The sequence below is a fragment of the Trichomycterus rosablanca genome, chromosome 14 (genome assembly GCF_030014385.1).
Source record: "Trichomycterus rosablanca isolate fTriRos1 chromosome 14, fTriRos1.hap1, whole genome shotgun sequence".
NCBI classification, from domain to species: Eukaryota; Metazoa; Chordata; class Actinopteri; order Siluriformes; family Trichomycteridae; genus Trichomycterus; species Trichomycterus rosablanca.
The window spans coordinates 10,216,997-10,235,421 of record NC_086001.1 but is presented as its reverse complement, the minus strand read 5'-3'; the positions used below and the strand labels follow the sequence as shown (position 1 = coordinate 10,235,421).

The window sequence follows — 18,425 nt, the reverse complement described above, 5'->3', positions numbered from 1 at the left end:
TAAACTGACTTTGTGGGCTCTTCCTTTATTCTTCCCTAGATCTGTAAGATTTCATAAAAAGACACCTTTAGTATTCCAGATTTGTGATTTGCTCTATGAACATACTGGTAGACATCACAAAAAAAGGGGTTAGCTGTCTAAATAAAAACAGCTAATTTACACAATTTTAAATGTAGGTCTAGCTCTGTGGATACTGTTTTTAGACCGTCTCCCAAAAAAGAGAGGAGGAGGACATTGAAAAATCAAACATCAAGGCCTCAAAGTGCATTCTCTGCTCTGTGTGTGATAGGCAAGCAAACATGTCCAGGGAACTTCTTTTGTAAACATCTAAAGAACTTCTGCTCTGCAGTAGCTTCAAAGTAAATAAAGAAAGGGATGAATGTGTTCTCACTACTGCATCATGTAATCTTATTCTCTTCACCTCCTCTGACATTGTTCTTTAAACTTCTCATGTCTTCCAGCACTCTAAAAACAATTACTTTGGCTCATTTTCGGCACACCAGCCTGCAAGACAAGACGGTCCATTTGTATTTCCCCAGTGGGGGACCGCTAAAGCAGTGCAGAGAAGGTAAGGGCTCTTAGACACAGAGAAGACACAATATTAGTAGGGATCTCTTATGTGCCGGGACAAATCGGGCATAAACACCACTGCAGATGCATACGTATCTGATTAACAGCTTTTTTCATACTTGGAAATAGTACAAGCCAAAGTTAGAAATGAATGATTTGTGAATCATCTTGGAATTACCACCAGTGACTTGTTTACCAGTATCCAACATCATCTTTCATTTAAACAATGTTCTGGAACTGATTGATGTAGTTGTAAATGTGGTATTTTTAAAAGTTTACCCACATTTAACAAGCTATTTAACAGTATGGGGTCTTTTGTTACATACTGCACTATATAATGCACATGTTCTCTTACAAGTGGAGAGAGGTCTTGACAGCAGACAGGCCAATGTAGCACCTGTTCTTTTTTATTACAATTCCACAGTGTTGTAACATGCAGAATGTGGCTTGGCATTGTGTTTATAGAAACAAGCAATGATGTCCCTTAAAAATTATTATTAATAATAATAAAACATAAATAATAATAATAATAAATAATAATACATAATATAATATAATATAATATAATATAATATAATATAATATAATATAATATAATATAATATAATATAATATAATATAATATAATATAATATAATAATAACAATAATAATAATAATAATAATAATAATAATAATAAATAACAACAATAATAAATAATATAATAATAGCAATAATAATAATAAGGCAGTTGTAGCCTACCAGTTAAGATAATGGACCTGTAATCAAAAGGTTGCTGGTTCAAGCCCCACCACTGCCAGGTTGCCACTGTGGGGCCCTTGAGGTTCTTAACCTTAAATTGCTTAGATTGTATTCTGTCACAGTACTGTAAGTCACTTTGGATAAAAGTGTCTGCTAAATGCTGGAATGTAAATGTAAATAACAATAATAATAAATTGTCTAGATGGCAGCATATTTATTTGATTCTTTATTTATTTATTGGGATTTAACATCATGTTTTACACACTTGGTAGTTACTCGTTACACAACATTCGTCAGTTCACACATTTAATGTCAAACACAGTCATGGACAATTTTGTACCTCACTTGCATGTCTTTGGACTGTGGGAGGAAACCGGAGCTCCCGGAGGAAACCCACGCAGACATAGGGAGAACCGATGGCAGCATATACTGCTTCAAAATGTTCATCTACACATTTGAAGCCAAGAATGCACCTTTTTTATTTTAAAGGTACCAGCACATTCAAAAATGACACCTTTACAAACATCCAAACTTTCTTCTTTGACCAGAAGAACATGACAGCCACTACTTTAAAAAACTATTTGAAAGATGGACCAATCAGACCACTGCAAATGTTTCCACTTTCCCTCAGTCTTTTCCAAATGCACCCAGAAAGGTCTCTGGCTTTTCTGGATGTTGTTGATATATAGCTTGCTATATACTATATATCCTATATGATATATAGGATGCTGCATTAAGCTGTGTTTACTGACAGATTTCATAGCCTGTTATACTTATTACAAAAGCATGTCAGTTTACAGTGCCATCTTTGGGATCAAAGGTCAAGCACATTCAATATTGGTTTTCGGCCTTCTTACTTACTCAAAAAGATTTCTTTGGACTTTTAATAATAAAAATCTTTTAATAATGTTATGGACTGTGGATGGTGAAATTCTTTGCAATTGTGCATTAAGCAACATTGTAGGACTATTCACTTATGGATGTTTTACTAAAGTGACATAATGAAGGTATTATCTGTAACCTCGTTCCTTTCATTAATTAATCCTTGTTTTGATTGTGTTTTAATATTTCTACAAATATTTCAGTTGTACAGTTGCACATGCCCCTGTATCAAATGTTTTAAATGAAATACCTTTAAACGTTACTTAGCAAATCACTGTTTTCACTTTTACCCACTCTCCTATTGTATGTTATATAGTGTTTAATACTATTGTAATGGTATATTTGTATCCGTCAGACCTTACATTAACAGCAGTATTTTAAAAATTCAAGTTATACCATAATATTTTACACTCAAGCAAACAAAAGCAGGCTGCTGACCTTCCTCTTGGCACGTAGCTGCCCGTGATAGTTATCTGATGTGTCTCCGGGGATTTTTCCTCCCCACAGTGTCACTCCGATTATAGTGTAGGTGATTCCCATTACCACCAAGGGTAGCATGTACACCAGAACCATGACTATGATATGGTACCTGCCAGGACAAACAAATATGCACAAGAATCAAAATGCTTTTTCCAGAACCTTCTAAAATGAAATGAAAAGGCTTTTTTGTCATTATATGGTACATATAATGAAATTGCGGTTGCTAATCCCGAGTGCAGACATAACAGACAAAGGAGACAGACGTAGTGCAGACATATGACAGACGTAGTGCAAACATAGACAATTTGACAAACAAAACAAACTATATTATAACATTGACTTATATTTAACTATTTAACTATATTGCACTTTCCAAAATTGCACAAAGTCATGAGGAATTTCCCAGAGTAAATGTTTGATCTGGGATATCGTAGTTAAAAATTGCACAGTGTTGGTTATTGCACGAGAATATTTCGTAGGAGTATTGCACAGAATCATTCATTTTACAGGAATATTGCTTTGGTGTATATTATTTAATGTTCTAGGCCCAGGGGAAAAGCTGTTTGTGAGTCTTGTTGTGCAGGCTTTCAGTGACCTGAGGTGCCTAAAATGAAAGTAAAATAAACCCTATTCTAATATATTTTAATGCTCGACTTAAATGACAAGGGCGAAGTCAGTGTAGTGTATTGTATGCGTACTGCATGGCATTCTTACATGAAAGCATCGTCGCTGGGCTGAGGCCAGGCCACATAGCACAGAGTCCTCCTGGGTAATTTCCTAATGGTAGAGAAGAAGCAGAGGGGGAAGGCAAGCACCACAGCTAGCACCCAGATACACACGATCACTACTTTAGTGGCTGTAGCTGATAGATGAGGCTTCAGAGGGTGGATTATGGCCATGTACCTACAAACACACACACAATTTCAAAGAGTTGAGTTCAAAAATGTGTTCTAAGGACAGATGAGCAACAAAAAATATATTATATTTATATTATCATGTATAATAATTTATAATACAATAAAAAAACTAAAATATGGCCAAAAGTATGTGAACACTGCTCCACATAGTTTAGTATATTGTTTCAACCACAAACCCACACAGTTGCATTACAATTATATAAATTATATGCTCTTAACTTTTTGGCAACAGTTCAGAAAAGGCCCTTACATGTTCCTGCATGACTGTGTTCCTGTGAGCATATAGTGAGACATAGTGAGTTCCATAAAGACGTGGTTTGTCAGTGTATGGTATGTCTGAACTCCAGTGGCCTGCACATCGCCCTGACCTCAACCCTTCCTTTTTTCTATTTTATTTATGCATTTTCTCCCATTTTCTCCCAAATTTAGCATAGTCAGTTTGTCTTCCACTGCTGGGGGATCCCTGACTGCAGTCGAGGTGGGTATATTGCTGCTCACGCCTCCTCCGACCCGCACGCAGCCCTTAGCGGAACCATTTTTCACCCATGCACTGTGCACATGTGCCTCTCTAACTGCCAATCAGGGTCCCTACACAGCGTTTGAAGACCCCACCCACATAGTCCGGTCATCCCGCCCTAGCAGAACCATGTCTGCTGCACTGACTGACAATTATGCCCGCTAACTGAGGAGTTTTGAACTGAGGAGTTCCGAATCTCGGCGCTGATGTGCTAGCGGAATATCCCGCTTCGCCACCTGGGCGCCGACCTCAACCCTTCTAAACACTTTGTTTGTTTGTTTGTTTATTAGGATTTTAACGTCATGTTTTACACTTTGGTTACATTCATGACAGGAACGGTAGTTACTCATCACACAAGGTTCATCATTTCACACAAGGTTATATCGAACACAGTCATGGACAATTTTGTATCTCCAATTCACCTCACTTGCATGTCTTTGGACTGTGGGAGGAAACCGGAGCACCCGGAGTAAACCCATGCAGACACGGGGAGAACATGCAAACTCCACACAGAAAGGACCCGGACCGCCCCACCTGGGGATCGAACCCACGACCTTCTTGCTGTGAGGCGACAGTGCTACCCATTGAGTCACCGTGCCGCCCCTGAAAAACATAATATTAATTGTGAGTCAGGACTACTTGTCCAACATCAATGCCTGACCGTACAAATGCGCTTTTTCTTACATGCGAAGTCCGACAAGAACTCAAAGGAAGAGGACTAATCAGATATGTGCCATAAGAAAAAACACTTGTTAGTAATGCAAATTAGACAAAAAGGCTGGGGGAGCATCCTATATTATGCAGTTGTCACCTTAGGGTCTCCGTTTATTCTTCTCTTAATCTAAAAGCTATACTAATATACATTCAGACACAAACAAGCACTATTTGGCTTCCTATACATTCAGTTTTTAATCTGCTAAATGGCCTATACGTGTGGAAAGGTTATTATGTAACATGTTCTGCATGTTCCGTTTTCCAATGGGATGAAGTCACAGTATTGTCAGGATCTCCCCCATAGCCTGCATCGCTAATGTAATGTGTCTCTCTGTTGTGCAGTGATTCATGCAAGCAGTCGATTCTTTTTCTAGGGCAGCGGTTATTTGGAAGCATGTAGCACTGAAGAGCACTTTAGTAACATCACACTGAGGGACCCAGGGAGATGCAATCTGCACACACATACATGATATGGCAGGGGGCAACTTTACTTTAATGCCTGTGTTTCTGGAACGAAATGTTCAGCAAGCTAATGGTCAGGAGTTCACCGTCTTTTGGACATGTTGTTCTGCAAACACTTATCTGCTACAATTGCAAACTACTTACCACTGTAATTACACCAAAGACTATAAGTACATCTTAGCAGAACTGTTTAAAGATCATCATACCCTAAAATAAAGCTTGGTGATACAAGGTATCATATAAATATCATATAATTATTAAATTCACAGGAAAATGTGCTTAATGTCACGGACCTAGTTTTTCAGCATTTCATCATAAATTGAATGATAGAATAAATGGAAGCTACAATACACAACACCGCCTACTTTAATAGTTGAATGTAAACCTAGAACATCCAGCGACTGTGCGTGGCTTCATGTTTCAGGTTTCTCAAAGATGAAAATTCTCACTTACCATATAGAAGCACTTTGTAGTTCTACAATTACTGACTGCAGTCCATCTGTTTTTCTGCATGCTTTGTTAGCCCCCTTTCACTCTGTTCTTCAATGGTCAGGACCCTCACAGGACCACCACAGAGCAGGTATTATTTAGGTGGTGGATCATTCTCAGCACTGCAGTGACACTGACATGGTGGTGGTGTGTTTGTGTGTGTTGTGCTGGTATGAGTGGATTGGACACAGCAGCGCTGCTGGAGTTTTTAAATAATGTGTCCACTCACTGTCCACTCTATTAGACACTCCTACCTAGTTGGTCCACCTTGTAAAGTCAGAGATGATCGCTCATCTATTGCTGCTGTTTGAGTTGGTCATCTTCTAGACCTTCATCAGTGGTCAAAGGACGCTGCCCATGGGGTGCTGTTGGCTGGATATTTTTGGTTGGTGGACTATTCTCAGTCAAGCAGTGACAGTGAGGTGTATAAAACTCCATCAGTGCTGCTGTGTCTGATCCACTCATACCAGCACAACACACACTAACACACCACCACCATATCAGTGTCACTGCAGTGCTGAGAATGATCCACCACCTAAATAATACATGCTCTGTAGTGGTCCTGTGGGGGTCCTGACCATTGAAGAACAGCATGAAAGGGGGCTAACAAAGCATGCAGAGAAACAGATGGACTACAGTCAGTAATTGTAGAACTACAAAGTGCTTCTATATGGTAAATTGAGCTGATACAATGGACATTCAGAGTGGAAACAAGGAGGTGGTTTTAATGTGATAGCTGATCAGTGTATGCACTTAGAGTATTTCAAATAAAAGGATAAGCCTAACACAAGCACCAGTCTGAGGAAGTGATGTCATCTCACATCAGATTCAGATTTGTCTTTTTCAGTTTAAACTGTGCAGACACATGCATGCATTAGCACACAAGGGTAGGCTAAAAAAACTTCAGTCTGCTGCCTTTTGCTCCCTAAAATAAACACAAGCTGCAGTTTCTATATGGCAAAAGTCACCACAACCACATTTACCATATTTACATTTTCATCATTTCCAAATTGTTCATAAAATCTGGTCAATACACCTGAAAAACACTTTACTTTGCTTTAACCACCATCAAATGATAACACGGCTACAGCTGAAGTCTCTGAGTTGAAAGGATTGATAGATAGCATTTTCTGTTAAGATTTAATGAAGATGTATTAAAAAATTCATGCAGTCAAGCTATGTGGCTGCCAACATGGGATCAAGGCAGATCTATTAAATTGAAGATAGCCTTTTTTGCCGCTCAAAAGTCACCACTCAAAAAAATGGTAGTGTTTCTTTGGGATTTTGTGCCCATTCAAGGACAAGCCTCTATTTTGAAATGAATATGTCTCCTAAATACAAATGTGTATCAGCGCTTTTCAGTACACCTATGTATCTTAACTTTAAATATGCGTGACTGTATTCATTTATCAATACCTTTGACTGAATAATTTAAAAATGACCTTTAAAACTTTGAAGAAGACTGTGTTTGACTGGTTCAGCTGCCCTTTTATTGCCCTATTTCCAACAGCATAAATTCTAAGCAATCAAGGTTTAAGGGTCTTGCTGAATGGTCTGTCGTGAAAATATAGTTGACTGGATTGAATAATTTATTGGCACGATCGTGGGTTCTTACGGCAGTGAAATAGGTGAAGAACGAGAAACAGAACTGTGGGCCTGCCTTTATACTGCTCGTCACATCACATTGCGTATTGGACTTTGGAACCTCCATTTTGTGCTAACTGTTGTTTCTTATCTGCTTTTTAATCAGATCAGACTAAGAATTTAATAGCCATAAAATGCAGTTAACAAGTCACAAATTTGATGTATAAAATTGGCAGATGCGGCGCTTGAACCAAGGACCTTCTCATTCCTAGTCAAGTACCTTAACCGATGATCTTAGAGGTGTTTTATTGCACTAGTGTACTTTTATGCATCCTTTCATGTGTCCAATTAAAGTGAATGAAAAAGAACAAATTAGAACTTAATGCTTACACTGAATTATTTACATTTTATTAAATAGAGATCAGACTAAGAATTTAATGGCCATAAAATGCAGTTAACAAGTCACAAATGGCACAGAAAAATCATGTGATTCCTTTGATTTAAGCTAGTTTGAGGAAAATAAAAGAAGACGGCATTATCCGTGTTTGAAATGTTGATTCTATTGAAAAGTGAGCAGAGCAGAAGGCCTCTCAGGCAGGATCTCACTGCATATTTATTTGTTTGCTTGATTTTAATTGCTTTGACTGTCACTTTCCTCTCACCCAGGCTGGCAGGTTGACAAGGGGTGGGTTCTCCCAGCTTCAAAAATAGCCTGATATCAATCCCCACTGATTGCGTTACGGTCTCAGAGCATGACATCTTCAGTTGCGGTCACTAAGCATCATTCACTTGTAGCTAATTCAATAACCATTTGTATACTCATTAGTCTGCTGTGGTTCTACACGGTTGATTGACCTGCAGAAAATGATCTGCTTTGTGATTTACGTTTGTGGTATAAATGACTGGATTGAAGATTTTATTGGCACGATTGTGGGTTCTTACAGGTGTGTAATAGCTGAAGAACAAGGAACAGAACTGTAAGCCTCCCTTTATACTGCTCTAGTCACATCACTTTGGGTGTTGGACTTTTGAACCTCCATTCTGTGCTAACTGTTGTTTCTTATCTGCTTACAACATTCTGCAACAGCTTAACGACAGACATGTTGCTTGTCTTTGTACATCTCAAGCAGCCACATAAGGATTTAACAACTATAAATATTTAATGCACAAGCAGCAAAATACTAATATTCAGGTGATATCAAATATAATATCTAATTTCCCCGTAACAGGTCCAACAGTGGCAACCTGGCAGTGGTGGGGTTTAAACCAGCAACCTTCATATTTCTAGTCCAGTACTTTAAACACAAGGCTACCACTGCTTCAAACAAAACAAACGTAACCAGATAAACAGATGTAAACAGATGTTTCACTAAAGAAGCCAACAAAATGATCCTAACTAAAATATGCCTAATGACCAATCAGATGTGAACATCCCATGTTCTTATTGAGTTGCTAACAAGGTTTGTTTGTTTGTTTATTAGTATTTTAACGTCATGTTTTACACTTTGGTTACATTCATGACAGGAATGGTAGTTACTCATTACACAAGATTAATCAACACAAGGTTTAATATCAAACACAGTCCTGGACAATTTAGTGTCTCCAATTCACCTCACTTGCATGTCTTTGGACTGTGGGAGGAAACCGGAGCACCCGGACTAAACCCACGCAGACACGGGGAGAACATGCAAACTCCACACAGAAAGGACCCGGACCGCCCCAACTGGGGATCGAACCCAGGACCTTCTTGCTGTGAGGCGATGCTAACAAGGTCTGTTAACTCAATCCATCTCAACACCTATGGGATGAATAGAAAAATTAATTGTGAGCCTGAATTTTACATTTGTCAACACTGCCTACCCTCACAAATGCTCTTTTTACTAAACGGGGACAGATTCCCACAAGAAAACTCCAAGATCTTGTGAAAAGCCCTTCTAGAATGGAGGAGAAATGCAGGACAAGCATGTTTATGAAGTTCATAATCAGTGGTCCACATATTTTCTGCTGTTCAGTGTAGATGCATCTTATACAATGTCGATAAACAATGACTGATTGTAGACCATCTGTTGCTCAAATGAAACCAGTACAATACACTGCTGATGGGGAAACTACCACAACGGTGCTAAAACGGTCCATCACTTGAATAGTATTGTCAGTGGTTAGGGGAGGGGGGTCCTATAGGTGTGCACAATGTTTTGTAGAGGAGGCTGCCAACTGAATCTGACAGTGTAAAGCAATGCAATTTAAATTGTGCACACACACACACACTGACTGTAATATAACAGCATAAACAGACACTTTATCCTACCTGCTGCTGTGCTGTACGTGACAGCAGCATTATTAATACTCCTACATCCTACCTCGTGTTTTGGGGTTCTCTTGTCATGCTAATGAGGCTTCCAAAAAGAGATGACGCTTGTAAATCCAATTTGTGCAGAATGTTCAGGGTGTGAATATATTACAGCTAAGTGTGACAACATTTTTGAATTATAGTGCTTTATAATCATCGTCTAGTTTGGGTTATGGATACAACACTCAAAAGTTTGCCCACCTCTTGGGTATTTTAAGTTCAGGCATCTTTGATTAAAATATAATAAATTGACAATAATAATGAAAACAACACACAAAATGTATTGAACCTGATAAAGAGAGCTGTTTAGGAGCTGTAGAACGCATTATATACAAACTCTTGATCAGAATCAAAGCTATATTAGGTTAAACAAGAATTAAAGAGGACACTGCTTTAGCTGGTCATTTCTCAATCCACACAATGTCTTATACAGTATATTCAAAACAGCATCCTCAACAATGGTCAAAATCTGATTTAGCACACTTTCGAGCAAGTAGAATGAGATTTGAAACACAACAGCTCACTTCTGCTTTATGTGCAGCCTAATATAGAAAGTTTGATGCTAATATAATGTTATCCATTTTATTTATGGTATTTCAAGGCCTTAATCACAAAATACATTGGAGGAACCATCAGTTGTTGATATGGCAGGATGGTATTAGCTAGGTGACGAGCAGTGACAGTTTTTGTGTGCCATCCAACAGGTCATCCAATCTCTGCTCAAGATCTTTAAAGCTTCTTTAAACAGGACAGTGGTAGCCTAGTGGGTAGAGCTTTGGGCTATCAACTGAAAGGTTGAGAGTTTGAATCCCAGCTCTGCCATGCAGCCACTGTTGGACCCTTGAGCAAGGCCTTTAACTCTCTCTGCTCTGGGGTGCAGTACAATGACTGACTCTACACTCTGACCCCAGCGTCAATTCCAGCGGGGATACGCAAAGAAAGAATTTCGTTGTACTGTACATCTGTGTATGTATATATGACAAATAAAGGCATTCTTCTTCTATTCTTCTTTTGAATGACCATTGCGTTCTTTCTTACCTTACTTGACCAAGGCCTGTCTTGCTTAGATTCCAAATTTGGCAGAAGTTGGCTTCTTATTGAGGCCACTGTGAACATTTAAAGCCTTAGATATTCTATTTGATCATTCTTTATGATATACTGTATGCCTTTCCAAAATTTTATTATTGAGATCCACAAAGTGTTCCTTGGACCTTATGGCTTGGTGCTTGTCCTGAAAGTGCAGTGCAAATTGTAGGTATTCATACCCAGCTGTGCCTTTTGAAACAATGTTTAATTCAAATTGCAACAAGTGGACTTCAAGTGGAATCTCAAGGACTATTAAAACAAACAGGATGCACCTGATCACAATTTAGTACCACTGAGGTACTTGTGTGAATGAGATTTCAGCTTTTGATTTTTAATTAATTAGTAAAAACCTCTTAAACATGTTTTTATTTCGTAATTATACATAAGTAGATTGACGGGTAAAATGCAGCTGTAGTCATTCAAAATTAAATCAACAGAACAAAATCGTATTGAAAGTCAAGGGGGCTGCATACGTTCTAAACCAGTGGTGGGCAAACTACACGGGCCGTAGGCTGTCTAATCTGGCCCGCTGAGTATTTACAAAACTGTCCTAAAACCGCATTAATCTTTTTCCTGCACTAAACTTGCGTTTCAATGGATTCCACTAGATGGCGCATGCCAGGCGGTTAGGGTTGCACCTATAAAAAATATAACGTGTCTCACACTGTCATAGGAACATTGATTCGGCTGTTTTTTATTATTTTTATTCTTTATAATAATAAACCAGAACCATGTTTTAGGCAAAACAACATCCATAAAGAACATCATGTAATCATGTAACAACAGTGCAACAACATTTTTACATAATCCATATAGCGCCGGCCCTGCCTGCGTTACTTTAGTTTGGTCCTAAGCCGGATTCGAACCTAGGGCGGAAAAACATGAGCGATGCGCTCTGCCCTACTCAAACAGCAGTGTAATAAACAGGTTGTTTTGCTGATTTAACCTGCTCACACACGGCGTTACTAAGAATAAAAGTGATCACTACTTATAATAATAACCAAACGCTTTCTAATTCCCACGACAGCAGAAGTTTCCTTCTGTTTCATACACATTGCCCCGTCTCAGTCTAATCTGCTGCATTTCTCTCCCACTGATAAAAATATGGAACAAAGCGCGTCCAGTATCAGTTCAATACGGAACGCAGCGTTTAGTTTCCAAATAAGGAACGATTCTGTATTTTACGGGATGGTTGGCAACCCTACTATCACCCCAGCATGATCAAACCACTTGACTGGTTTAAAACGTTACACATAAACCATTAACTTATGTTGAATGTGCTGCTTTAAAGGCTGAATTGGTTTTGTTTAGAAGTAGAAACAAAGATAAAAATAATAAAAAATGCATGTTCACATAATAAGATGAGTCTGGCGTTTCATTTATATTCAAAAATTCATCCTTTAATCACGAAAATAAAGGTTTAAATGTGAATTTATATTAGTTCCAAACCCCCACCCCCGCCCGACCCGTCTGTCAATTTTTAAAACCCAATGTGGCCCTTGAGCCGAAAAGTTTGCCCACCCCTGTTCTAAACCCATTGTGTATATAGTCTATTTATGTGTACTCACTGAAATATTGAAGTGATTTTATATTCCAGCAGTAAAACACACCTACTGGCTAGTGGAGTTCCTACTGACGATTAATTTGTGTGTCTCTGCAGTGTGCCTCTGGAGAGCTTTTAAATAAGTTATTAGAGCTGACTGATAGCTAATAACTATTGCTGCTCTTAGCACTGTTTTACTACCACTGTTCATATCACCATCATGTACGTTAGCCTTACAGAAAAACTGCTTACACACCCACGTTGTGAAATTTGATTTGTTTTGGAATGCACTTTCATAAGTGCACATGTTAGTGGACTCCTGCTATGGATAGGTTTATAATGAAAGATTAATATTGCAATAAAACACAGACATTATTGTCCTTAGTGTTTATCGTAGAGCATAGATTTTAACATGACCTAATTACTTACAGATCAATTACCATCAAAGTCAAACATTTATTTCAGTATGCATGTTATAATAGTCCTGGGATTGGATTATAACATACATGTACTGTGATACCGTGTAACTCGACGTCCCTATACTCAAAGAAATGGTGAGAATCAGCTTTTCCAAGAGAGTCTAAAACTCTATATTACCCCGATCAGGCATAACATTATGACCACTGACAGGTGAAGTGTATAACACTGATTATCTCTTCATCACGGCACCTGTTAGTGGGTGGGATATATTAGGCAGCAAGTGAACATTTTATCCTCAATGTTGATGTGTTAGAAGCAAAAAAAATGTAAGGATTTGAGCAAGATTTGTGATGGCTGGGTCAGAGAATCTCCAAAACTGCAGTTCCTGGTCTGCAGTGGTCAGTATCTATCAAAAGTGGTCCAAGGAAGGAACAGTGGTAAACCGGCGACAGGGTCATGGGCGGCCAAGGCTCATTGATGCACGTGGTGAGCGAAGGCTGGCCCGTGTGGTCCGATACAACAGACGAGCTGCTGTAGCTCAAATTGCTGAAGAAGTTCTGATAGAAAGGTGTCAGAATACACAGTGCATCGCAATTGCGGGGCTGTATTGGCATCAAAAAGGGGACCAACACAATATTAGGAAGGTGGTTATGTTATGCCTGATCGGTGTATATTTATATAATTTTCAGTGTATCAAAAACAACCCCATTATTTTACATTAGCCTAAAATATATGCAGTTCCACAGGATCATGGAACACATTGACAAGTTTCCCATTCATCTTTATGAGAAAAAATACCTTGACACTCAATGTCTTTTGAGCTTGACATCAAATGGTTCTGGGAGTGGCGTCGAGTTTAAAAGGTAGCACTGTTTTTTTTTTTAAATGTGACAATTTGTCTGATTAAACAATGAAGCTTATTATTTTGATTATGTGCCAGTGTATTAAGGTAATATAACTTCAGGCCATAAGTCGATTAGTGCATTACTGCATTAGTGAATATGATTGACCACTAATGATGATTGATGATTACTGTGGCAATGCAGTTGCAATAAGAAACCTTTAACCCCCCCTCACCTTAAAAGCCTTAAAAGGTATTATGGTGATGCATATAGTAAGTCTCATTAAACAGAGAAAGAATATTTAATATATTAACGTTTGTAGTGTGCCGATCCCTAAATAGGACTAAAGACTATCCCACCCATTAGTTTAACCCTGGAGATAAGGGGGACCCCAGCCACAATAAAATAAATAACAAAATTTAAGGAAAGGGGAAAATCAGTGTTACATTTTTATTACAACACTAGACAGCTCACCTTAATTGAAATAAAGCAGCAGCTCCACTGGTCCACCAAAGTGCCAAAACACACTCCATTCACAGCATTAAACAATACAATATTGCACTACAAATCTCTAAATCCAGTACACTGCAAGACCACTACACAGTTGGACATCACACCAGGGATGTACTACTAATAGTGAATAATCACCCACACACTTTAACTTGTTTCCCAGCCTAAGTAGGGAACAGTAGAGATACCTTACCCTGAAAGTGGCTTTACACAATTGTGGACAAAACATCTAGTTCCCTTGACAAATGAACATCTGCACTACTATTCAACTCCCAGTGTCAGAACTTTAACAAGCACTTTTGCTAAGTGCTAACAAGCTTCTGACACCTATCCTGTGGAATTTTCACTCATTCTTCTCACACAAAAGCTTCCATCTGTTTGAAGTTTGATGACTTTCATGCTGCAACTGCTCTCTTTAAATCCCACCAAAGGTTTTCAGATTAAAATCTGATGACTAAAAGGGCAACTCCAGGATTTTCCAGATCTGAATCCTTAACCAAGCTTTGGTTAGCATTTGGAAGTGCATGGAATCATTGTCCTGCTGGAATTCATTCATCACACTTTCAGGATTGCCAGTTCCTGCAGCAGAAAACATCACATCACTCCAATTCACTGCTTGACCGTCTGGTCATAATTGTGGCCCAAAATTCATTTTTCATTAAACGCGTTATCTAGGACAGGATACTGATGGGTCTGGTTCCCCCAAAATTACTTGGGCACCAAAGGCATGAATGCTCCGGACAGGACGCCAATCCATCACAGAGCTTCGGCCAACACCCCCAAAAGATGTATCAAATAATGTCTGTATGGACGATAAGCCAGCTGATGGCACTGCTGAGATTTGAACCAGATGCAGGTTAGACTGTGATATACCACTGTGCTACCAGTATGCTTTTCCCAGAACTGTACAGGTCTATCCAAATTATGATGTATTGCAGTGCTCCTTGGTCAAGAGTGGTGTATGTTGTAGATTCTGGTCTTTGGTCGCCACTGATCCATTTGTTTCAGCCTTCATCAGGTCATCCTGTAAGTCTGTTGCAGTAACACTTGCTTTGTCTTCATTGGCCTAATACGGTAATAATATTGCTAAGGCCTCTGGACAAAAGTTTGGGTTTTCATTTATGGTCAGGCAGGTTTGCTGCTGCACCGGTTTGGAACTTTTGGTGCAATTACATGACCTCCTTTCTCCCTCAGTATTTGGGCAGCTCTTTAGTTTTCATCATGGTTTCAACACACCTTGAACACTTGAATCTCTGGGTGGTGTTTATTTAACACATCATAGCTAAAGCTAATTAGGAGTGGTTATTGAGTTCCCAATGTTTTGATCATGTTGTAACCAAAAAGGCAGAAAATAACCAGCTCCTGTAAATACTCAATCATTCCTTTTCTTTGCTCATTTGCTGATCATTCAGACTTAATTAAAAGGAAAATCTAGTTATGCAGAAGTGTTTAGAGTTCCAAATCCTAATTTTCTTTGTGGTCCTCATTATTTCTAAATGCAATTATTTTTTTTAGTAAGTGGAAATTAGTTTGGATGTTCAAATGTGAATCAAGATCAATTAAAAACAAAGCGTTCATTATGCTTCATACAGTATGTGTAGCACTGTCCGCAGTCTTGCTCGGCAGAGAGTATTCCTTTAAAAATAATTAAACGTTTGAACGTTGTCAGAAATTAAATTTTTTAATGAACCTATACTATACATCCTGCTGTATATGTGGACCATTTTCAACAGTGACAACAAGTGACACGACGGATCTATCATTTTGAAATGATCACTTGGTAAAATATATGAAGTTTCATTTTATTTATGTCATGTTTTACACACTTTGGTTACATTCATGACAGCATTGGTATTTACTGGTTACACAAGATTTGTCAGTTCACAAGTTTAATGTCAAAGACAGTCATGGACAATTTAGTATCTCCAATTAACCTGACTGAATGTTTTTGGACTGTGGGAGGAACCCGGAGCACCCGGAGGAAACCCACGCAGACTTGGGGACAACATGCAAACTCCACACAGAAAGCTAGGGATTGAACCAAGGACCTTTTTGCTTTGAGGCAACTGTGCTACCCACTGTGCCGCCCAATTTTCATTTTAAAACAATGTTATGGTACATAATTTGTATTAAACACTAATACCCTCAGCAATTTTGTAATTTTTGTAGATTATTCTATAATGTTTGTGTAGAAAATGTATTGTTTGACTTTGATGGCAAGGTTTAAAATGAATTAAATTTTCATTTAACAGTTCTGACTGAAATCAAGCCAAGTGTGCTTGGTGTTCCAAGGGAACATTGTCTCATAATTGTTATTTGGCATTTAGATAAATAATATTTGAGTAATACTCTTCACAGGGGGACTCAGAATGACCTGCACAAACATAAACATGTCTTACCTATCCACAGCTATGGCAGTCATGGAGTAGATGCTGGCGAACACTGAAGTCACAGGAAAAAAGTTATGAAATTTGCAATACGCCTCTCCAAAGTACCAATCTCCATGAGCAGCGTAAATAAAATTAATTAAAGTATTAAAAGCGGCCATGGAAGCATCAGCAAATGCCAGGTTGAGCAAAAAGTAGTTGGTTACAGTGCGCATCCGTCTGTGCGCCACGATAATCCACATCACCACAAGATTCCCGAACACAGCCACTGCCAGGATGGAGCTGTACGCCACCGACCACAGTGCCACCCGCCACGAAGGCTGTGCGAATTGATTAGTCCAGTTACCAGTCACATTCGAGCTGTTCTGTGTCCCTGACATGATAGAAAAGAAAACGATACAATCCGAATTCTATCCAAAAGCCGCTTCTGGAGCGCAGAGCTGCGGGGACGCGCAGGGCAGGTTCAGAGATGCGCGTCGCTTCTGCGAATAAACTAATATAAATGTGGCTTATATCAATTCCTCCTATAATACTGTATAAAAGCTGTAGATTTTAGAAATATTTAGAATTTCCAAAGGCGCATTAGTCGCCCCTGTCTCTGAATCCTCTCGTACTGAAGAGCGGCTGCGCACTGACACAGCAGCGCAGCAGCGGACAGGATAAGCGCAGGGCTGATTGAACTGATCCTCATGATTAACGAGGACAAGAGCCGATGGGCTTTAATCAATATGTCCATTAGCTTTAGATTATCACTTAATTTCAGCACCCAGTGTGGACCTGGAGGGGAAAAAAACAATATACGTCTTCAGATATTCATTAATACAATTAGAAATGCATGTAAAATAAAAGATAATACAACCTAATAAATACAAGTGATAGAAAAGACACTTCAGGGGCGGCACGGTGGGTAGCACTGTTGCCTCACAGCAAGACGGTCCTGGGTTCGATCCCCAGGTGGGGACGGTCCGGGTCCTATCTGTGTGGAGTTTGCATGTTCTCCCCGTGTCCGTGTGGGTTTCCTCCGGGTGCTCCGGTTTCCTCCCACAGTCCAGAGACGTGCAAGCAGTGGCGGCTCCTGCCAAATCTCTCAGCAATTGTTGCGATGATTGCCAAGGTGACCCGTTCAATGGGTAAATTAAAGCTTAAATAATTAACATCTTAGGTCATCTGTCAGTTTGCCCTCACAAATAACTTTGAACATGGAGAGAGAGACCAGCTTTACCATTAATCATAAAATTAAGTAAAGCCTTCACCCTAACAATTTAATTCAATCTTCATCAGATAGCATTTTATTTTAGGTGCAGCAGATCCAGAATAAAGATTGGCATCGGGGCTGATGTGCAATGAATAAATAAGTGCAATTAAACAATTGGGGAGATACAATAAGTGCAATCACAATTCACAATTTAAAAATTACATTACTTACTTGTAATTTACTTGTAACTTATATGACCCCCTCTTGTAGATATTTGATGTTTAAATTTGGTCTGGGTGGCCCTAATTCTTAAGTTGCTTATTTATCCTGATTACTACGATGGAGTTGCTCCGAACTGAGGTAATGGTAGTCATGGTGATGAGATCGCCCCTGCATGCATGTGAGGTGAATTGGAAATACTAAATTGTCCATGCCTGTGTTTGATATAACCTTATAAACTGATGAACCTTGTGTAACGAGTAACTACATGTCCTGTCATGAATGTAACCAAAAGTGTAAAACATGATGTTAAAATCCTAATAAAACAAACGAACAAAACAGCTTGAGTATTTTAGCCTTTGCTGAGAGGTGTATAAAGTAGATAATAAATGGACAAAACAACTAATGAGTTTCCAACTTTGCAACTTGATGGGTTTGATGTAAAGGAACTGCAGTGGCCTTCACTGATTCAGTCCAAAATCTTTCAGGTCTACCTTTCAACAAAACATCAAGAAAT

General features: G+C 38.9%; 1 protein-coding gene and 1 long non-coding RNA gene across 2 annotated transcripts in view; one reads left to right on the top strand and one right to left on the bottom strand.

Moving 5' to 3' along the window:
- Positions 1-16,874, bottom strand: part of tacr3a (tachykinin receptor 3a) — a 30,779-nt gene extending 13,905 nt beyond the window's left edge. Inside the window, exons 1-3 of the mRNA XM_063008644.1 lie at positions 16,507-16,874; positions 3,388-3,576; positions 2,632-2,782 (exon numbers count right to left, since the gene is read on the bottom strand). Of these exons, the coding sequence (XP_062864714.1) occupies positions 2,632-2,782; positions 3,388-3,576; positions 16,507-16,874 (708 nt within the window). The remainder of the gene's footprint in view (positions 1-2,631; positions 2,783-3,387; positions 3,577-16,506) is intronic.
- The window catches only part of LOC134326468 (uncharacterized), a 69,569-nt gene continuing 51,690 nt past the window's right edge, over positions 547-18,425 (top strand). Inside the window, exon 1 of the long non-coding RNA XR_010014509.1 lies at positions 547-568. This is a non-coding gene — a long non-coding RNA (uncharacterized LOC134326468). The remainder of the gene's footprint in view (positions 569-18,425) is intronic.